Source organism: Pteronotus mesoamericanus, unplaced genomic scaffold, assembly GCF_021234165.1.
Source record: "Pteronotus mesoamericanus isolate MK-2021 breed Mesoamerican mustached bat unplaced genomic scaffold, CSHL_Meso_final contig_134, whole genome shotgun sequence".
Taxonomy (NCBI): domain Eukaryota; kingdom Metazoa; phylum Chordata; class Mammalia; order Chiroptera; family Mormoopidae; genus Pteronotus; species Pteronotus mesoamericanus.
This window is the reverse complement of record NW_026555061.1, coordinates 3,005,784-3,028,772: the sequence shown is the minus strand read 5'-3', so window position 1 is coordinate 3,028,772 and position 22,989 is coordinate 3,005,784. Positions and strand designations below refer to the sequence as shown.

Sequence of the window (22,989 nt, the reverse complement as noted above, 5' to 3'; positions counted from 1 at the left end):
GCTGGAGATGAGGGACATGTGAACATTACCACTCGTGTTTCATGTAACACAAGAATCTATGGAACATGCTAGTGCTGCAGCGCTCTTGAGTCTTATAAATGAACACCTGTGAATCTGCTGCGCACAAAGGAAACTAGAGCATCACCCATTCCCAGGACGTGCTTTTTTTTTTTTTTTTTTTTTTTTGGCTGTAAATATATCAACCTGGTATCAACATTAATCAAAGCTCTGATTGCCAGAACTTATAGAAAGAAAAATTTGGAGACAGAACTTCTTTTAACCATGAGGGAAAATAAATGGAGCTTTTGCATACGGAGGTTGGAAACCAGTGGATTCAATTGAGTCACTCAATAAGCAACCTCTAATTATATGAGGCACAGGCACATACAAGTTGAGCAAGAAACTTGTCAAAAGTCACACAAGCAGTTACTGTTAGAACTGGAATCAAAACTTGTTCTAACTTGAGTGTTGTAAAATAACATGCCAAGAAGTGCTAATGATTTCCTGGCTAGAAAGTTGCTGCTCATAAAGGGTAGTACTCATACTCAGCCGGTTAGATCGGCAACGAATTAGACTGTAAATCCCTTGAGAACTAGAACTTTTGTTCCCATATGTGCTGTTTTGCACATAATTTGTGTTCTATTATTATATTGAGTGATAGATCTTAGAGACTGAAAGAAGCATAGTAGAAAGACTTTATCTTAAGAAAAAGTAGAATTTGTAATTTTATTGTTTGTGCTTCTTTTTTACACAACTCCCGTCATTAGAAAACAAATCTCAGACTTGCTTTCCTCCTGACTTCTTTCTTGACCCTAATACCTGCAGCAGCTGGGAACTGCCGCCTCTGTGCCACCGGTGTCTCTACACCCTTACTGTTCCTGTACCTGGGTTATCTCTTCCTTTTTATGTTAGGCTAAGTTCCTTGAGAGCTGGAGTCACGGCTTATTTGACTTGAATGTCCTACAGCCTCGCGCATCCCTTCCTTCATTCACCCACCCATTTACCCCATCCACTGAGTATTAACTGCGGGCCCACTGTGTTCCGGGCAGGATCCTAGAAGCTGGGGACACAGCAGTAATAGCATTACATGGAACTTGGAGCAGTTAATCGAAGAACCACGCAAACGTTTAGAGAGCTGTAACTTGAGTTGCAAATGTATCTTCCGTTATGTCACCGAAGTGGCTATAGGAAGGTTACTGGGGTTTTTTTAATTTATGTTTTTTTAATCTAGGCATCCGAATTTTCTCATTTATAATTGAGTCTCTTGGTTTTTCTAAGTCTGATAAAATTGTTTACCTGGAGAATAATTCTCCCACCTCAGTGACATTATTTTGGTTACTTATAGATTTTAAATATTGAGCTATTCTTGCATTTATAATATGAATTCCACTTTGTTTTGGTTCATTATTCTTTCAGTATGCTGGGGGAGCCTCTTCAGTTAGAATGTTTGCATCTATATTTCTAAGCAAATTTTATCTATATTTTCCTTTTAAGATATTGTCAGGTTTCTCTATTGGCGTTTATTAACTTCACAACCAGAATCAGTCAGTTTGAAGAGGATTTAAATGTAATAAACTAATACTGAAAGTGCTTTTATATAGAGAATGGGACTAAAGGATGTGTGTAATTTTAATTAGATTAACTTTTTCTAATTCCCTTCACTTAATTACTTGCTATAATTATGTAAGTAGTCATTTATGTTTGAATTATTACTTGGTTGTTGAAAACTTGATTTGAGAATTACTGTCACATGCAAACTTAAGAAAAACATTAATTTGATACTGGACATCTTTAGGGAAGATTTCATCATGAAGCTGGAAGTATAAAAAATAAAGGATTGAGGTCTTGTTCTTGTAATATGTTATAGTTCAACCCAAGATAACATTTTTAAAATTTTTTCAAAATTTCATTTGCTTTCAAAAATAAACATTTGTTTAGCTTTGACAACCAAATTGTATTTTGGGAGAAAATTTGTTATAAAATAAATATTACCATTGTTGATGCAGTGTAGTATTTCCACTGGTTAAGACTTTATAACTAAGAACACCTTTGATAATTCCTTTTCGCTGTTAGATTTTACTTAACTAAAAGTGACTTAAATAACTAAAAACAATTAAAGTGCGCATTCATATTTGATAGTTCCTTAATAACAGTGATTGATATTCCATGTGTGGAAAGCATACAAAATGCTTTTTAAAAATAAAAAAAAAAATTAAATTTTAAATGGACACAAACCGTTTCTCCCAAGGAGGATGTAATCTTTAGCATGGAAAGACGGTTACAAAATTTTTAAACAACTTTTTTCAAGATTTATTTAATTATTTTGAAAATTTTAAATTTTTAAATTGATTTTCAAGAGAGGAAGGAAGGAGAGAGAGAAAAAACCATTGGTTTGTTGTTTCATTTATTTACACATTCATTGCTTCATTTTTGAATGTGCCCTGATGGGGAGGTTGATCCCACATCGAGGTCCCGTCCTGGGACGCTCTAACCCGCTGAGCAACCCTGCTGGGCCGGTCCACCTCATTGAAGAGTGACAGCCCTTATGTTCCAGTGGTCAGAAGCCTACCCTCTAGCACTTTGTGGAAGCTTAAAGAATTCTGAAAAGAGTTAATTTTTTTTGGATAGGATTCTATTCATTAAAATATATTTCTTATACTTTCTTTTAAATAAGTATATTTGTACCTGGATGTCATAATGGTTTTTTAAAAAGGTAATCAACTAGGTATCTCTCTGTTGTTTTTTATATTTCACTCAATAATCCAGTTTAGTTTAATCTTCATTACTGTCTTTTCTTTAAAATGTCTCTGATCATCAGTGCTTTAGTGTTCCAATCCAAACTATCTTGCTCTTTACCTTACCATACCTTTGTGGTATTTGACACTGTTCGTTACTCTGTCCTTGCTTCTGTCATGTCTTAGTTTCTTTGACAACTCTTCCCTACTTCTGTTTACCTCCATTTCTTCTTGGTTTGTATCTTCTTTTTCTCACAGCTTAAATGACTGTCACACTCAGACTTCTGCTGAACTAAAAATCTATGAATCTGAAGTAGAAGAGAGCTTTTGATATTGAGTTTTGTTTGGTAGACATTCTTATGATAGTTATTTGACTAAAACTGTCATTTGGAATTACTGGCCTCATTTATGCGTGGAGAAATTAGATAAAATAACATCTACTCAGTATATCATAGTGGATAAGAACTTAAGCTCTGAGGTTAGTTTTAATACAATACATTATTTGGTGTAGAAATTAATTGAGCTATAGCCCTGTTAGACTTGCCCAAGAATGATAGAAAGGTCTTTGAGTTTTAACATTTTACCAGTGAAATTCACCCCATCCCCCCCCCCTTGGACTAGCAAGAATGGTTTTGTCTAATATATTTCAAATTTTTCCTTTTAACAGAAATTAGCAGAGTACGGAAAGACATGTACAATGACACGTTGAACGGCAGCACAGAGAAAAGGAGCGCGGAGCTGCCTGACGCGGTGGGGCCTGTCGTTCAGTTGCAAGAGAAACTTTATGTGCCTGTAAAAGAATACCCAGATGTAAGTACATCTTGTTGTTTCAGTCAGTATTTTCCTGCCTCACATACCTTGGGAAGAGCTCTCTAGTAGTAAATACTAAAACACTGTCAGCTGCTTTAAAAGAATTTCATGAGAGGACTAGAGGTGTGAATCACTAGGTGTGGATAGCTTAAAAATGTCTAAATATGGTTTAATTCGAATGCTGCTATGTCAGTTTTGGCAATGCACATGGTAAAGACTCAGTTTTGGATTTCGGATCAAGGCAAGAATTATGTAAATATAATTGGCCTGAATGTTCCAGAGCATTGAGTACAACTCTCAGCTCAACTTTGAACCAACCCCAAAGAAGCCGTAGCCTGGGCCAGGTCGTCTTTTCAGTAAAATGAGAGTTTGGACTAGGACAGCAAAGGTTTCTTTTAGCTCTAAAATTTCTATGATAACCACTGTTTATAGCTTATTTTTTGTTCTTCTTAATCCCTTGTTCAACTATTCAGTGTGAGCATTTTGTTGCAAATAGCCTCCTTGTCCTATACCTGTTAACTTATAAATAGCTCCAAGCGTCTTCTTTTGTTACACAGCCCTACTTGATATGGTTCTTTTTCTTGACCTGTTCCTCAATGCACTGTGTAGTTACAGTTGCTCTTAGAACAGGTTGAGCCTGTTTCCAGCCTGAGGACCTTTATGTTAGCGGTACACTGATCTCTGCTGGCTGCTGCTGCTGCTTGGTGAGGTTTTAGCTTAAGTGTCACTTCAGAGAGGCCTCCCATGACCATTTAATCTAAAAGCAATCTTGTTACTCATTGTTTCACATTAAGTTTCTTTATTTCTCTCCAATAGCATTTATTATCTGATATTTTTCTTGTTTATTTTTCTCTGTCTCCCTAGCAAGGTATTTAAAGGTACTTAAGAACCTGTTTTTGTTATTAATTGCTGTGTTGCAGATATCCATGATATTGGACATAATAGGCATCCACTACGTGTTGAATAAATAAAGGCAAATTGGTGGCTTTTTGCTAGGTTTCAGAGGACTTTTCTGAAAGCAAATACAAGAAAGAGCTGGTGTTGTAAGGTCAGAAATATGATGTGTACTCTTAAAATTCAACGATTATATGGACAGTATACTAATCTACAGAAGGGAAATAAATGTCTTCAGGGGGATTAATGGAAAAAAGCTTTGATATTTCACAAATTGTATTTCCAATACAATTTTCTGTAAATCTAATGCATTTACTGTTTTTTTAGTGTTTTGGTTGCAAATATACAAAAATTAGTGGTGATGTAGGCAAAGAGAGAACCCGTTGGAAGGTATTTGGGCATAGTAAAAAGTGTTACAGATGGGAATCTGGCAGCTGCGAGAACCCCAGGAGGAGTGTGGGCCTTCTCTGCTGAAAGCCGTGCTCTTAACGTAGCTTGGAATCAGTGCCCGCCAGACTTGATCTTAACTTCAGATTCTTAGGAGGGAGGGTGTGTTTTGGACCAGTCTGCCAGGCCCAGGGACATGTTGTAATCTATTTAACATAACCTAGGCATGACCACTGCATGCCTACCCTGGATACTGGGATAATTCCTGGGCATTGGAAATTGTGATTTGGGCAGCTTTCTCAACTGAAGTCTGCTATTTTGGTGTTTCAGTATCTCTTGAAGTATGTCAGCCTTCTCATCTAAACTCTAAAGGATAAAGTTTCAGCCTCAGTCATTAACATAGTCTACTTTTAAGACCTTATTAGAGCTATAACCTTGACCAGTTGGTCCTCATTCTTCTTTAACCAAAAAAAAAAAAAAAAGGCATAACACTGTCTAGATCAGTGATTCTTAACATGTTGGTCCCAGGACTGTGGCATCCACACCTACTGGGACGTTGGGAGCATTGAAGCCCCGCCCTAGAGCAGTCGGATCAGAAACCCCAGGGGTGCGACCCAGCAGCCTGCCTTCCCAGGCCTACAGAGCAGCGATCCCCAACCTTTTTCATCTCAAGGTGCACACACACTAATTCCTAAAATTCTTTGGCACACACACAAAAATTTTGTTTTTACTGATCTCACCAAAAAAAAAAACACCAAAAACCGAAGTATGATTTTGATTCATTAACACTGGATGGTTATTGTTATGTGGACTGTTGTCATTTTTTCATTCGAAGATCTAAGGGGAAAGAGGTAGTGCCCCGGACTAAATAGTCAGGTGTTGCATGCTTTAAAATTTCTTGTGGCGTACCTGTGTGCTATGGCATAATAGTTGAAAATTGCTGCTGTAGGTGACTGCTGCATACAGGTGTGAGAAACACCCCTTTTACTTGATACCGTCAGAAGGGGCCGGGCAGACAGGTGATGGCATGTGGTCCTTTTGCCAGGCTCTGCTCCAAGAGGCGGGTAGGGCATAGACTAAACAGTGCCTCCGCTCTTGTGAAGCACACATTGCAGAGACAGAGGTGGACAGTAGCAAACGAGTGTTTACCTGTATTTTTCCGTGGATAATGCACACCTTTTTGCTCAGATTTTTGAGGGAAAGATAAGAATGCTCATTATACATGGGTAGTACTAATTTATTACTGGTACATAAAATTTGTTGGACCTTACGTGTTCTTGTGTTTTGTAATTATTTCTTACATAGAAGTTCTTATACCATATGTTCAAAAGTAAATGCTAAAATTCCTTTATAATACAAAAAAACAGGTATTATAAATATTCCTTTATAATATTAAAAACAGGTATCTAAATATAAATGAAAAAATTAAATTACAAAAATTAAACTGAAAGAGTCTTTTCCTGAATGTTTGGGCCAAAAACGTGGGTGTGCATTATACATGGGAGCACATTATACACGGCAGAATACGGTGCTCCAGCTGCAGTCAGTGCTATGCAGAGAAGTAGAGCTGGGGGAGCAGGCACACAGGGACCGTGTTCACAGTTAAGAAGTCTGTTGTGAAGGGAATGCGGAGACATGGACGGAGGATGGAGAGGAGGGCACGAAAGTCATGTGAGAGTGTCCTGCAGAGTGAACAGCGAGCGCAGTGACACTGTGGCAGCGGTGTGCCTCGGGAGGGCGGCGAGACGCGAGGTCCAAGAGGGTGGAGAGGCCGTGCTCTGCAGGGCTGCGGGCCCGGTAGGGCTTTCACGCGCTCTTTGGAGTGAGAGGGGAAGCCCCTCGGATGTTCTGAGCCGAGGAGTGAGATGAGCTTAGCAGGGGTTTAATAGGCTCACTCTGGCTGCTGTGTGGGGAAGGGCCACTGGACGATGGTCGCAGCAAGGGGACCAGCTAGGAAACGGAGCGGGGGGCGGGACCAAGAGGCCTGAGAAGTGCGGGGACCCTGCGTAGATTGTCCGCTTCGGGCCTGTGGGATTTGCTGATTGGATGATGGGGTGTGAGGAAGAGTCGTGAATAGCTCAGAGGCTTTGATCATTTGGCATTCGGGAGTCTCCATGTCCAGAGCTGGGAGAGACTGAGAAAGGAACAGGTTAGGGAGGTGGGGTTCGGCAGTTCTGATTTAGAGGTGCTGAATTTGGGGTCAGACATCCAGGTGCGGGCGTGCGAAATAGGCAGGTGGGTATACAAGTTGCAGATGACTCTTGGCACCCCCAAAAGTCTATTTTAACAAAGCTATTTAAATGAGAAATTTAGTTATAATTCATAGGAGAAAAAAATTAATATAAAACCATTTTGGTCTTCCAGGTAATGTTTTTAATACCTTGATTTTAAGTTTGGTAAAAGAATTTAAGTTTGGCAAAACTGGGATCTGCACATAGTTTTTGAATTTTCTTTTCTTTGAGGTTATTAGTACATACCAAATGAGTTGTACTGTTTTGTGGTATATTATTAGGAGCTTTAGCTTGTCTTTAAAAAATTAAATAATATTAAATAACATTTAATATTAACATTAAATAAAAAAACATAGGAGTCTTTGTCAGATTTTGGCAGTATGGGAAAAGATTTATTTCAGAGTTAAAATTAGATATCGGCCAACATGAAACAAATATTTTCTTCATGCTCTTGCCCCCCCCCCCCGCATTGAGCTATCTTTGAGGGCATTACATATGCACCCTCCCTATTTGTATGTAATCTTGACTTTGTAAGTGAATTCATCCCGTGTGACTTAAAAATGCTATTATTATAAAGTTTCAAAGGGGCTGTATGCATAGTGGTCAGCAGTATGGGTTCAGACACAGACCCCTGGCTGGCTCTGCCATTTGTTTTCTGACTTTGGGAAAATTATTTGTCAGTACTGGTCCTCAGTTCCGTCGTCTCTGAAATGGACATAGTAATAGAGTTACTCTTTCACAGGGTTATGAGACGTTATGTGTGACTTATAAATGAGTTTAGACACGTAGAGCACTTGGAAAGTCCTTTGTGCTAGTGAGGTGTCACCAGAGTACACTCTCCGTGTAGGTGAGGACTTGATCTATTTTTGAATTCCCACTCCTGTACCTGGTGAATGTTGGATGATAAACATTTGTTGTGCATATCTGTGTGAAAGACTCACTCTTTCAGATACTGGTAAATTCAAACAAACAAACAAACAAAAACTTTTGCACCTGCACATAGGAATTATTTACGGAAGCGTTCATTCGGAGCTGGTGTTTTGGGCGTGGCCGTGTGCAGCTCTGGGATGGTGAGAGAGGAGAGCCCCAGGGTGAGGGTCTCCGAGAGGGGGCAGTGCCCTGAGCAGCCCTCGTCCTGGTTCTTAGTCAGTGGAATGAGAAGGTAGTGTCAGTAGCCTATTGAAAATGGGTCCTCTGGTACCAAGCACATCCTGGGGCTGGGGGTATTAATCTGCATGAGAAAGCTCATCGTAGTGGAACTAATAGTGGGCTTTTGAGCCAGACTGGCCTAGATTTTGAATCCTGGCTTACACCTTCACTGGTGATATCCTTCAGCAGGTGCCACAACAGTGCTCTGTGATAGGTTCCCTGGGACTCAGCGTCTTTAAGTAACACGCACTGACGCCTGTGCCCTGGAGCCTGGACTGGGTGGAGGCTAAGGTTCTGCTGATTGGGCTGAGCCGAGGTCACCAGGCCTTGATCTCGGCCAGCTGCCCGTGGGCGCTCCTGCTGGACGCGGCGCACAGGGGCAGCAGCTCCTTGGAGCTTCCCTTTTCACGGCAGGCCACTGGGGTGCCAGAGCCAAGCCAGGTTGCTTACGCACGTGTACAGCCTCTGTTCTTGTCCCATCCGTTAGCATTCTGTTGCTTCAGCAGTTGTCAGCTGGGAAGGTTTTGCCCCTCTGGGACATTTGGCAATATCTGGAGATGTTTTTCGTTGGCAAAACTTGGGGTTACTAGGTGGCATCTAGTGCTGAACATCCTGCAGTGCAGAGGACAGCCTTCCACAACAAAGGATTACTCTGCCCAAAATGTCTGTGGCGCCGAAGTGGAGCAGCTGCGTTAAGTCACTGTTCCTGGCGAGAAGGAGGCTGGGATAAATATTTCCTGAAAATAATCAAGACTTTCCCATTGGCTTTGAGCATGTTAATTTTTTCTTGTCTATGAAATTATAAGGTATACATCTCAGAATTGTTTGGAGGAATAACGATAACAAATGTGTGGCTTCTGATAGAGCACTCAGTATGTTTCCTGTGATTGTGAATAAAGAAATCCTACCCTTGAAGGAGCCCACAGTCTTTAGAGGAAAGATAAAAGATGTTGCATTAAGTCATTTAATGCTATTTAAGTTTATCATACATTCATAAAATGACAGGCGTGAATGAAGATAAAAGCAAGGCCATCAAATTGGCGGTTTGGGCCCTTGCGTTATGAAGGACTTAACTTGAATCTGTTGAGAGCGTACAGGCAGTGTATGCATGGATTTACCTCTGACTGGTATCAGTAAAAGACTTAATGTTTCAGTAAGCCAGTACTAATTCTGTCATCGAGTTTGTCTGGTTACCAGTTTTGAATTACTGAGAAATTGTTTTATAGGACCTACCAGAGTGGTAGATAAGTTCCAAATATGGCCAGGTCTGGCCTTTTAGGGATATTAGATGTTCTGGACATACCCAGACAGCTTAGTTTGCTAAAGTCTGTGCTTGGGATGTGATATGATGGAATGTAGGGAGACTTTTCCCAGGGATTTTCTATGAAGATAACCCTGTCTTTCTGACGTTTGTAAATGGGTTTTAATTTGAATGATATGGCCTTGAAAGGCATATGTTGAGTCTAGGACCTCATGACAGCACATGTCGTCAGAGGTTTGTAAGTTGGATAAAGGCCCTCCCTGGTCCTTTTCCAAGCTTGTAGGATCCCAGCCTGGCAACAATGATGATAATAATAATAAAGATTTATAATGTTATTCACAGCACTCTCTCTTGCCTTATAATACTATTCTTTGTTAATGGTACAGCATGAGTTTTAAGCTTTTAATTAAATTTTCCTGGGTTTGCAGAGAAAATTTGGCTAGTCATAGCTATTGAATTAGTATAGGGTTATTGGTGGTTTTCTTCTAGTTCTAAAGATTGTCACCTGCAAATTGGCTGTTCAGCTGGCATGCGTTTTTGAAGGTTGTGAGAAGAGATGGTCAGTGTAGTCATCTTTTCTTATGCTTTTTAAAAAATCTTCACCTGAGGATATGTTTATTGATTTTAGAGAGGAGGGGAGCAGGGTAGACAGACAGAGACAAAGAGACAGTGTGAGAGAAGAATATAGATCAGTTGCCTCCTGTATGCTCCCTGATTGGGGATCGAACCCGTGACCTAGGTATGTGCCCTGACTGGGGTTCGAACCCACAACCTTTTGGTGTACGGGATGACAACCCAGCCAAGCCACCAGGCCAGGGATTTCTTTAGGTTTTTGTTCCTTTGACTGTCCTGGCTTTCTTACTGTGTTGAAAGAATTGTCAAGAGTTGTGATGTAAACAACTTTCACCTTTTTTATTCTGAGAAACAAATGGATGTTGAATCAAAATTTAATGATCTTCAAGGTCTCCTTTTTCAATACTTAGGTTAAACCTTAATTTTTGCCAGGATGTGATCTTAATTATGAGTGAAAATACAATAGTTTTAAAAGTAAGGTTTACTTATCTCTCCTTTGATAGTACATACAGGAAACTATTGAACATAGATTCTTGATTTTAAGGAGGTTAGTATATATTTTTGAGTAGAGTAAGAAGTGTCTCAGATTATATATTAACCCATTGAAGTTTTTAATTGAGTAGTATGAATTGATAATATGAAGCATGTCTTTAAGTTTTTAGGTAGAGAAACTGTTACTGTTGACTTAGAATTTTAAACAGATTTTAGTAAAGGTTAATTTCATGACTCTCGGTTTTTTGGTTTTGAAGTCTACTTTTTATTTCACTCCGCAAGAGTGTATTGAGGTCCTGCTGTGCACCAAATATTTAATAGGCTCTTTAGGATCTGAGAAACTCTGAATTTCTTAGGATGTTAATAGAAATTACTCCAAAAAGGGTTTCAAGAGAGCCTGAAAACAATAAATTTATTTAAGTCAGGTTTTTTTCAAGGTTTAACAACTTTAAGAATAATAAGCCTTCTCAGAGTCTTAAACTGCTAATGCTTTCTTTTTAAAGTAGTATATTTTAATATTTAAAAAGATGGTGTTCAGAAGAACAAATTAGAAGATGGAGTTAGTTTTTAGGGAAGAATTACTGCTTGTAAGCAAAGATAGTCAGCCTCAGTCGAGGTATAGTTTTGTCTATGGTTTCTCTTATCCAAAAGGTTCAAGATCTGCTCTGTTAAAATCACTGTTGAAGAAGGCTCACAAATCAGTTAGATACCTAGTCACAGGTAGCTAACATCCACATCTCTAAGATCCTCACTTAAGTAACCAAAGTGATACAATACAGAAATTGAAGAGAAACCTGCTTCTCAGAGCCACCTGTAATTTGGAAACACTGAGGTGTTTGTTGGCTCTCAGAGGAAAGTGGGAGGTGCTGCCCTGAGCTTGGCCTATCTTGAGAGAGCAGTGTCCCCAAGAATGAGGTGGAGCAGTAGGTGACAGGATCTTCGCGCTCCTCACCCAGCTCCCCGCAGCAGGCTGTGAAGGAGTGGGAGGCTGACCGCCCGTCTTCGCACCTGCTTATAGTAGGCAGCCTACATTTATTTTGTGAGTGAAGGGACTCATTTATTGCCTTGTTTGGGTTTGAATTTGAGCAGACAGTACTGTGGTTTTTGATAGAACCTGCCTAAACTTCACCCTAGGGACATGGAAATCAAACTTCTAAGTGAGGAGTCTTGAAACTAAATTTAATAATTTTATTGGCAAAGCATATTGTATGTCTTAATAAACCAACTCTTCAGAACAAAATAGCTCATATATAAACTAGGGAATTCCGAAATCTAGTTTTGACTGCTAGAGAAAACTGCTTTTCCCAAGTGTAAGAAAAGTAAACAACCTACCTATCATGAACTTGCCATCTCTGTTTCACATTGGTGTGGTAGTTTTTTATTGTTTGGTAAAGAATTTACTGAGCTTAAAAATGTGTCTACGTTGTCTTGTTTGGGATTATAAAGCAGTGATAATTTTGATCAGTTTCTTGCTTTTTTATCTATAAAGCTATATAAAAACAGTATAAATTTGGAGTTTTAAGGATAAATTGAAAAAAAAGAAAAATTTGAAAAGTTATTAGGAACATGAAGGCTAAAGAAGAGAGCTGAGCATACGTTTTGGTATCACTCTTCCAGAATGTTGTGTGTGGCCTGTGGTAGGCACCTGGTGCGGCGCGGGCACAGTCACAGGGCCTAGACCAAGGCAGCGGCCATGGAAATGAAGGAAAGGGGGCAGGATAATGGAAATCTTTAGATTTCTTGGCCTATTACATGTGGAGGCTGAAAATGAGAGAGGGGCTCCTTGGTGGTGCTCTTCATGGAAAAGAGAGAGCGCGGGAGCGTCAGGGTTTGTATTCTAACATCGTAGAGGGGTTGAGAGTGAGACATGCGGATCGCTGCTTGTGCCACGTGCTAGGGGGTCTAAGAGGCTGGATGCAAAGCTCGCTGAGATGGTCACTTGGGAGGAGGAGAAAAGCCCAGCTGCCTAGGAATCAAAGAATACACAAGGAGATCACAGAAGAAATGTTGGAACTCGGTATCTCGTGTGATGAGGAAGACTTGGCATGGTTGGTGGAAGGAAGGACAAGGGAGAGGTGATACAGGGAAGATTTAAAAGTATCTGCTATTTTTAGAGAACAGTGTTTGCATATATGTCTGAACAGAAGGGTGATAGCAAAAATAAAGGTTTGAGATGTAGTTTGGAATCTTGTAAAAGGCCTTGTGTATAATGAAAGAGTTTGTACTTTGCACTCTCAAATACATTGTCATATACCTGTGTCATAAAACCCTTGTTGGCTTTCATTGCCTCATATTTTTATTTTAATTGGCTAAATAATTTTTTTCCAAGCACTTCTTACGTAGCTTCTGGAAGGAATATTATCTATCCTATTCACCTGATTTTTTTTTAATGGTTTTAGACTTTTTCTCAATTACTGTATTTTGCCATGCATAATGCACACTTTTTTGCCCAGATTTTTGAGAGAAAAATTACACATGGGTATAATGATTACATACCACAGGTATAATGGGTATAATAATCCTGTGTATAATGTGCACAAAATGTGGGTGTGTGTTATACACGGGAGCACATTATACATGGCAAAATATGGTATGTCTACACTCAAAAGATGATTTGTCATAATTTAGGATATATGCCAAATTCATATTCAAATTCATATGCCACAGATGTTATATTTCGGTTATTACTGGTTATCATTTCTATTCGTTAAGTTGCTGGTGTTGTAAGTGCATTTTCTTACATACCCTTGTGCTGCCAACAGAAGATGTGTATAAAGTTCACATATATGAAAAGTTTTCAAAATGATTTCTATAGTAATTATTATGTAGCGTAAGGAGACATTTGATTGCTTATCTGGAATTAATACGAAGATACGAAAGGGTTAAGACATTTTTGTCCCCCCACCCCCAAAAAATACAGTTTGATATATTCATTCTGGTATTTTTAATTAAAAATAGTTGTATAGTAAGTCCTCACTTAATGTCACCCATAGGTTCGGTGACTTTAATCAAAGTGACATATAATTAAACCAGTTTTAACTGTAGGTTAACTGACATAAAGAGCTGTGCTGTGTGCAGGGCGACTCATCGTTGTTGCAGAGAAACAGCGTTGAATGAAATGATGCAGTGCGAGGGCCTGCTGCACGGCTGCTGGCCCCGGCCCTTCTCTCCTCCTGCACGCTAGCCTAAGACGGGCTCGCTTGAGGTGGTTCAGAGAGAGAGAGAGAGAGAGAGAGAGAGTCATTTGCTAAGTAAAAGGCTTCATTGACAAATACACCTGAGAGAGAGAGAGAGAGAGAGAGAGAGAGAGAGAGTGTGTGTGTGTGTGTGTGTGTGTGTCATTTGCTAAGTAAAAGGCTTCATTGACAAATACACCTGTGTGTGTGTCATACCTATTGTGTTATATGTGATATAATGTAAGGTTTTAAGGTATCTAATTTAAAATCACTTTAGAAATACTAGACACAATATTTAAAAACAGATTATCAATCTGTGTAGAAAATAACCCAAAGAAGTGAATGTGTAAAGAAAATTTTTTTCCAAAATTTTAAGCAGAAATTACTCTTTACCATTTCTTAGAAGTGTTTCACTGAAATACCTTTCGTAATCTCTTTCTATTAATTACCTGTTTTGATAGCCTGTCACAGGAGATTTTATCCTTAATTGTACATATCTTAAAAAGTTAATGGGAAGATTTTCCATAATGCTTTATATATTGTCATTGGTAGAAATCTGTCATTTTTGTTTAAAATGAAGTGAGCAGCAAAGAACAGCATTAGACATAATTGTTAACTTCTTCTTAGAAAAGAACCTGCTATTTGGCATAAATACAGTCGGTGAGCCAAAGAGAAGGTCTGTACTTAAACAGTAGGGTTAATGAATGTCTTTTTTCTTTTTTTCCCTTATTTTGGTCTTTAAAGTTGCAGTTAGCTCAGGCTGTTTGAAATGATTTTCTTTGAATGTGTTGCGACATTGTTTTAATTGAATGAAGCTGCAGAACTAGCATGATAAATCAACACAGAATGAATTTTAATGCAAGGCAAACAATATTAACTTGGAAATTGGTTGCAGTAGACAAAGCAGCTGCTCCGATTAGTTTTTTTCGTTCTCCAGTTACGACATTCTGTGCAGGATGACCTTGACCGTCTCGGGTGTCTCGGACTCCCAGTGGGAGGCGCTGCGATGCACTCAGGCTGGGGTTTTTGGTTGGGTAGTAGAGATTGGTTTGGTTCATTTTTAAGGTTATGAAAATGTTGTGTTACAGAATTAATATGTTGGTTTTGACTGGTTTTAAAACATTTCTTATTAATAAATAATAACTGTGAGGATTATTGAGCTGTGGTGAAGTCTTTTTCTATGTAATTTTCAAGCCATGGTTCCAGCAGAAGAGGTTTGAATGTGTGAAAAGAATAAGATGTGCCAAAGAGGGTCTTCTAAGTGTCTGTGTGTCATGAAGTGTAGGCCAACCAGTTTCATAAAGGGCACACGTCAAAAACAATTAGTATTTGAAGCACAGAAGTACCTGTGTTCGTGATGCATTTTTGCAGACCTTTGTGGCCATATTTGCGATGTGTGCTGTGTGCCCAGGATGCGCGCTGCTGCAGAGAAGGGTCTGTGGAGAGCGCACCTGCTGAGCCGCAGCCCACACGGCGAGCCGTTTCAGAGACAGTCAGGGCAGCACAGGGGAGAGGGCTTTTTACAGATTGCATGGGCAGGGAATTCCTCCTCTTTCTCTTCGTTTTTTAAATCTCTATCATCTATTTCACTCTTTACCACATAGCAGACCTTACATAAATGTTTTATTGGGTTGAATTTGAAAATGGAAGGCATTTTTCTATTCAGCTGAAAAATACCCAACATAAGTAAAATGAGCGAGGAATGGATGTGCAAATCCTTGCCTGTGTTCCGGCTATTTTGAGGGGTGAAGAGGGAGCGAAGTTCTGTAGAATCTGCGACTAAAAAGGGTGACATTACAACAGTAAGTTGCAGAAAAGCAGGAAGAGCTTGCTCTAAGTCAGCCCAGGCCAGGCCTGTTGATAGACTTTCTGTGAAATGTGTATTTTTTCTCTTCCTCCCACCCTTATTCTGATATATTTCACTTTATACTGCCTGAAGTTATGTTAATTTTAGATCTATTTATGTTAAAAGGCAAGCACTTAAAAATGCCACGGGCACCCTGGCTGGTGGCTCATTTGGTTGGCCCGTCACTCCGTACACCAAACAGCTGCGGTCAGGGCGTATGCAGGAGACATTTAATCAGTGGTGCCCCCCCCCCCCGCCCCTGCTTCTTCTCTCTCTAAAATCAATAAACGTGTCCTTGGGTGAGGATTAAAAAAGATGCCATGGACTTCTCTATTTAAGGACTAATAGGGTAATTCAGACTATCTGAGCAATTCTAGTAAAATAAAGCAAAGTAGGGAAAAACATCTGCTTGAATGCGTCAGAGTCCCAGCAGCACTGGGAAGAATGACTAGTGTGAGGTCCAGAGCGGGCGGATGACAATCAAGAATGTAAGCCTGGCTCTTGAGAGCTGCTTCTCCTCTAGGCGTGTTTGCTGAATCTGGAGAGGACAGCTGGGAGGCTGAGCTTCGGGGACAGAGTGTGTGTCCAGACCCTGTTCCCACGGCTCCCTCTCATCTCCAGCCCTAGCTGTGGTTAGGGGCGCTGGCGAGTGTCCCCCGGGCCCTCGCGGGTACGCCGCATCGGCATCAGACTTCCTCGGCCTCAGCAAGTGACACTGTTGCGCGGTGATCTCGGGTTGCTGGTAGCAGCGAGTGCCTGGCAAAAAGATGCTGTATGTCCTCTCTGGAGGAAGGTCGCATCACCTCAGGCCCTGTGTTACCTCTGTAAGCTATTTAGTGTGCACAGTGTCACCCACTAAAAAATAACAAACACGCAAGAAGGGAAGGTGGCATTAACACAAACGTGAAGAAGCCATAGAAAGAGATCCATGGGGACCGTTGATAGACTTCATATATTATAGGTGAGGCCACAGACAAGTTGGAGAAATGTGACAGAAACAGAAACTACAGAAGGAATATTAAACTGAAACATTCCTCAACTGGAATAAACACGTTCAACAGAAGATTAGAACCATTTGACGAGAGAATTAGTGAACTGGAAGCTAGATCAGAAGAAAATACTCAGCAGTGGGAGGCAGAAGGATGGAGAAACCAGGAGGCGGTGTGAGAAGTCAGAGGGAAGGCAGTCAGAGCATCTCGCGTCCACACCGGGAGGAGGAGCGGCAGAGGAGAGAGCGGGCCAGACGCAGTGCATGAGGGGGCTGTGGTTGGGAACCTCCAGACCGAGGAAATGCAGTCACGCTTTAAGAAACTCGGACCTGTAAAGTGAAAACCATACGTAGGCCTATCACAGTAAAACTGCTTAAAACTGATGGGAAGGAGAAAATCTTAAGAAGTGGTGAAAAGGAGGAAAAGGTTGCCTTCACAGGAACGCCAGGGAAAGCGGATGACAGCAGGGCTTTGGGCAGGGCGCAGAGTGCTGGGCGCCAGGGAACTGGATGGGGGTAAGGGGTTCTGCTTGACAAGTGGACATGGCTCGGGCAGATTTCAGAATTGGGGTCTTACAGAACGAGATCACGTGCTTACAGGATCAGTGTTATAGCTCAGTGTGGGAAAAGCTGTATCGAAATCTGAGGGAAGAGGACTTTTATCCACCTGTACACGTGTCCTTCCCATCTTTTATTCGGGAATCACCTTTTGTAGGGTACAGCAACGCTGGCTAGCAGCTGAGCGGGGCAGAGTGGGAGCCATTGAGGCGCAGGGACGGCAGAAGCGCCCCAGCTCCCTAAGCCCTGGCAGCACTGAGCTTGAGCGCATGACGGGTGCAGTGACGACGCTCTGACAGTGCGTCAGAACTTAGTAGGTAAATAACAGGATTTTTCCCCCCAGGGATTTTAGTTTTTTAAAAAAGCAATTACTGTTTAACATAATGAATAGTTCCCTGTGGACCGTCATTACAGAGATGTGTGGAAGACATTTGCTTTTTTGGGTGGCATCCAAGATTCTGCATGTGCTTTGGTTTATATTACATGTTGATGGACAGGACAGTAGAGTACCTTTTTCAGGTAGATGGTATAGTTCCTAATTTCATGTGTTAATACACAGGAAAATTTTTGGGCCAGAAAATGAGCTATTGTACTGACACCATTTCTCCACTGCAACTTGGAAGGAAATTCCTAAGGACTCTTTAATTTTATTTCAACTTAGTATTAAAAAATATTTAATTTGAGAAAAGTAAAGATATATTTTAAAATACTTTTAACAGCTACAAATTCAAGAAAATAATGCATGGTGACTTTTTTTTCCAGTTTAATTTTGTTGGGAGAATCCTTGGACCTAGAGGACTTACAGCGAAACAGCTTGAAGCAGAAACGGGATGTAAAATAATGGTCCGAGGCAAAGGCTCGATGAGGGATAAAAAGAAGGTGAGTTCTTGAAAACAGAGGCAAGTCTTTATATGAGTAATTTAATTATACTTTTGTATTCTAATAAACTATTCAGATCTTTTGTGTAAATCACTATGCATTTCTTCATGTCAAAAACTTGAATGCTTTACAGGTATTCCATGGCTGTGCCCTACCAGTTCCTAGTTTTCATTTAGCCAACCGAAGTGTTACTCTGTCCGTCATGTTACTAACCTTGGTTTTTACAATCGAGAAGCTTCCAATTTGGGAATTAGACCATTATGTGTATAAAAATAAGTAACTAAAAGTTTAGGAGATCTAAAATGTTTCTTCTGAGTTTTAGTTGAGAACAGTCAAATGAATATATGTCAAATCATTTGGAGCAAACAGAAAAAGAAGGCTTATAACTAGCCTCATTTTTGGTTTCACCAACATTTTGTGTTGATCATAAGTTTTATAGACATTTTACTTTAAAACATATTGTTTCTGTTTTCTGTTTGTTGTTCTTTTCTCCTGCTAGTCCTTGTTTTGCTAGGTAATTAATAAAGACCCAACTTCTACTTTAAATTTGTTTTTAGGAAGGCTTTATTTTCATAGTCTAGTTTCCTTTTATCTAGTGATACTGTGAGGCAGACTACTTTTGACTTTATATTTGTGTAAAAAAACATTTGACTTACTTTTTTTTAAACCCTAGATTTTGTTGCCAATGATTAAACTTAGGAGCGTCGTTTGTTTGTTTGTTTGTTTGTTTGTTTGTTTGTTTGTTGAATCCTTTGCCTGGAAAGGACTGTCAGGTGGTAGGTAGGCCTGGGGCCAGCTTGTGTTGGAGTGTGGCACGGAGCTGCTCACGGACACGTGCCGGAGGGCGCTTCTGACTGCGGTCACACAGGCATCCTTTCTGAGCTTCCGGACTTTTCTTTAAGCTCTCCTGTAAGCTGACTAAATGGCAATCATTTCTTTCTCCCTACGGACAAATAATGAGTTAGTAGCTAAAAACTTGGGGTAAAAAGCCCTCACTGATACTGTTTTTTAAATCCTACTATAACTTGATCCTGTCATCTGAGTTTAAAGAGGAGACAGATATGTGAGTTCCCTTTGAGTTTATTTAGATGTTGTATTGAAACCATGTTTTATTAGGATCTTAACTAGATTAAGACTCCAGATTCCGAATCATCTGGGTGGCAGTCTTGTATGTACTGGCACGCAGCGTGGGTTCCCACATTTCCGCTTATGGTTGCATTGTCATTGAGGAGTGCTGCTTTCATAGCCTGGAGACAAAGAGGTGAAATCTTGATAACTGAAGGACAAATAAATCTTCACCAAAAGATGAATGTATCCATCAATTTAAAAAAGTTATTCTTAGCCTCAGCGAACAGCACATGTTTTGTCCCCTCCTCAGCTCCTGTTCATTCTGCAGTAATGGGTTCCACTTCCTTCACTCGTGCCCACGTGCACACCATGCCTGAGAGCTGGAAGTGTGGAGTGACACAGAAGGAATTCTGTTTTCGGTTGGCGGAGGAACAGAATGGTTAAGAGAGTGAGCTCTGCAGCCAGACTGCTTAGGTTTGATCCTTGGTTCTATCACTTAGCAGCTTTGTGACCTTGGACAAATTAATCTCATACAAGGTCTGTCCAGAAAAAGTCCAGTCATTGTTAATACAACGAGAACGGTTTGCATGACATCAATGTAACCGGGCAGCCAAGGAGAGTGGACTGAAAGGTGCATGAGTGAACAATGATGACTTCACTGTAGTAGTCGGGGGTGGGGGGTGGTAGGCGCTGTTAAATGAACATGAGTATGTACCGTGTGGCCATCACATTCAAAATGACTGAGCGAGTAGAGCAATGAATCTGCATCCAGTTGTGCATTAAGCTTGACTATTCCTCTGTGGAAACTATTCAGATGATTCAGAAGGTCGCAACTGGTGATTGGCAGCTTCATTACAACATAATGCCTACACATGCATCACGTTTTGTGGTGAAACATCAGATTACCCAGGTGACGCAGCCCCCTACAGCCCAGATGGTGTCCTATGACTTCTGGCTTTTCCCAAAACTAAAATCACCTTTGAAAGGGAAGAGGTTTCAGACTGTAGATGAGATTCAGGAAAATATGACGGGGCAGCTGATGGCGACTGTGAGAACTGTGTGAGCTTCTAACTGCCAGGTGCCTCCTTTGAAGGGGACTGAGACGTCATTGTTCTATGTACAGTGTTTCTTGCATCATCTTCAATAAATGCCTTTTTCATAGTATGTGGCCGGATACTCTCTGGACAGATCTCATGTATGCAATGGGACTTGTAATGTCACTTACCTCTTACGGTGCTTGTGAGGATTAAATTAGACTGAAGGCACTTAGAGTGGGGTTTTGGCATGTAGTTATTAATGTTAATGTTTGTTCTTAATAAATTTTATCTTAACACTATTTGATAGTATATTTTATGTTTAAACTCTGAGGTGTATAATGGGAATTCTACAGATACTAAGCTTTGGAAATGACAGTACTTGTTTTGTAACCTTTGAATATCCTATATTCTCATGGCTTTTTTGTTCTGTTTATTTGGTTGTTGGTGTGTCTGTATTCTGTCTTGTCTACTTTGTTCTTAACTACATGTCAAAGCAGTTTACACATTTTATTTATTTTTAACTTCTGTTAAAATTCTAAAAAGCTTCTAGAATATACATGCAAGAAAATGATATTAAAATGACACCAGAAGATTGGCTACAGATTACATTTTTGGTTTTATTAAAAGCTACAGATAAACATAAGCTGGACGTATTAAGGTAATCAGAATGACTATCATGTGTTTTATATTATGGTGTGCAGATTCCATGAAGAGTTTATAGATTTATAATACCAGTATCTAATCTTAATTTAAATTTATTACACATATAATACATTAACCAAATCACCTTGGGTTTTGCTATGGTTTATTTGATGAGCTCTTTAAAATGTTAATAAAGGTCAAAATGGAAAGTACTGTCATTTGTTGGTGGCTGTTATTTTGAGAAGGACCATGACCATGGCAAACAGATGGAGACCAAAAGACGTGTCGATGTAAATAGCAGGCCTGGGTGAGGTGTCCTTCTGGGGTTTCAAAGGAAAATCCATTTGACTTCAAGTTTTTCTGCAGAGTTGTCCATTTATGTCAAAGAGAAGAAGGCTAGAAAATAAATCTTGATTTACTGATTGCCCTAGAATACTACGATGGATATGCTGTTTGTTGATCCGTATTCATCACCGGACTGGCAAAGTCAGGGAGGGCAAGCAGGCCATGCCTGGTGTTTGAGAAATACCTGGCAGATAGTAGGACCTGGAAAAATACCTGGGAGAGGAATAAATGTTTCATGAAAGGCATAGATGCTCCTCCCCCCCGACCTCCAGACCCTCATTAAAGATTTTGCAAATAGAGAAAATTATAAACCCTATGTGCTTATAATTCTTTGGGGAAGATAGACAGCACTGTATAATTCTAAGCTGCTGGCTTGAAGCAGCGAAGTGAATATGCCGCTTCAATTTTCATTCTCTTGGATTTGTACTATTTTAGTGTTGCTGGTGGGCACAACAGCATTGATTCTGAATAAAATGGAACCTAAGAGCAGGAACTGCAGCGAGACTTCATGGGACACTTGGAAGTGTCAGGCTCCCAGCCAGCAATGACTGTGCTGGTCCTCACAGGCTGACTGTGCCTCTGCCTCTGATGGCGACAGGGCGCTGGCCCACGGGCTCCAGTTGTGTGTGGGCAGTCCTTTGGGTTCATAGTGCGCTTCGCGTTACGTGCTATTCCAAGTCCTTTACATGCATTGAATTATTGTGAGTTTTAGTATTTCCACTTTGTAGATGAGGAAACTGAGGCTCAGAAAGGTTGTGTAATTTGCCAAACGTCAGGCACTGAAAAATAGCAGTCAAAATTTAATCGAAAGCCTGTGCTGTACTCTGTTAATTACAGACCATTTCTAAGGGTGGTAGCAACTTCATGAATATTAGAAGAACTTGAGTATTGAGTACTCTAAACTTTGTGAAGTCAGTATGATTTCTCTGAGCTTTTGTTTATTCTCTTAAGTGATGATATATTTTGAAATTTTTCTGCGTATCCTGTTTTTGATTTTCACAAATCCTTCCTTTAGACAAGATTTTATCCTTTATTTTCTGATGGGAAACTTATGTACTTGAACAGATTAGAAATGCTATAGAAGCCCTGGCTGGAATGACTCAGTGGGTTGAGTGCCGGCCTAAGAACGAAAGGGTCGCTGGTTCGATTCCCAATCAGGACATGTGTCTGGATTGCGGGACAGGTCCCCACTAGGGGGCGCTTGAGAGGCAACCACACATTGATGTGTCTCTCCCTTTCTCCCTCCCTTCTCCTCTCTCTGAAAATAGATAAATGGAATCTTTTTATAAAAAAAAAACACGCTAGTGAAGTAATTTTGGGAAAAGAAAGTGGCAGATGATTTGTCGCGTCCCAGTTGAGGTAACAGGGCTGCAGGGGGGCTGCAGGGAGGGCTGGGGGGGCAATGCCTCATGGTCCGCCTTCAGAAAGGCAGAGGCGGCAGCCCGCTAGTGTCCAGTGTATCGGGCGAAAACGTGTAAGTCATTAAAACAGGTGAGTGTTTTGCGCATAATCAGATACTTGATAAATTACTGTGGAGTTAGGGTTATTGTTAAAGTGGCAAACAAAGCCTGCCTTTGGGGGTCTATATGAACGGTCTTTGTAGGGAACACGCTTTGGAGATTTGTCTTGTAAACAGGCTGGGGCTAAGTAGCCGTGCTTGTGAGTCTGCTCCAGATTCCTGGCCCAAAATGTTCACAGGTGAACTGTGTACAGTTGATTAAAGCCAGCTCAGTCAAATGTTGTGTGTTCTAGAAATTTCCAGTGAGACAAAGCAGTTCTAGTTAGAGCTCTTTGCTGAGTGAAGAACGTGCACCGAGAGGATCAGATGGCCACTCTGGAGCTGTCGGTAACAATGGCTGGATGGGCTCAGCCACTTCCACAGTGTGCGCGATGTCTGGGTCAGACCGTGCGGCCACCT

The 22,989-nt window shown here is 40.5% G+C and overlaps 1 protein-coding gene across 5 annotated transcripts in view; it reads left to right on the top strand.

The window, feature by feature from the left end:
• QKI (QKI, KH domain containing RNA binding) overlaps positions 1–22,989 on the top strand; it is a 146,542-nt gene that overhangs the window by 37,844 nt on the left and 85,709 nt on the right. For all 5 annotated transcript variants that reach the window (XM_054595379.1, XM_054595361.1, XM_054595400.1 and 2 more), the window contains exons 2-3: positions 3,403–3,545; positions 17,863–17,979. In XM_054595379.1, the coding sequence (XP_054451354.1) occupies positions 3,403–3,545; positions 17,863–17,979 (260 nt within the window). The remainder of the gene's footprint in view (positions 1–3,402; positions 3,546–17,862; positions 17,980–22,989) is intronic.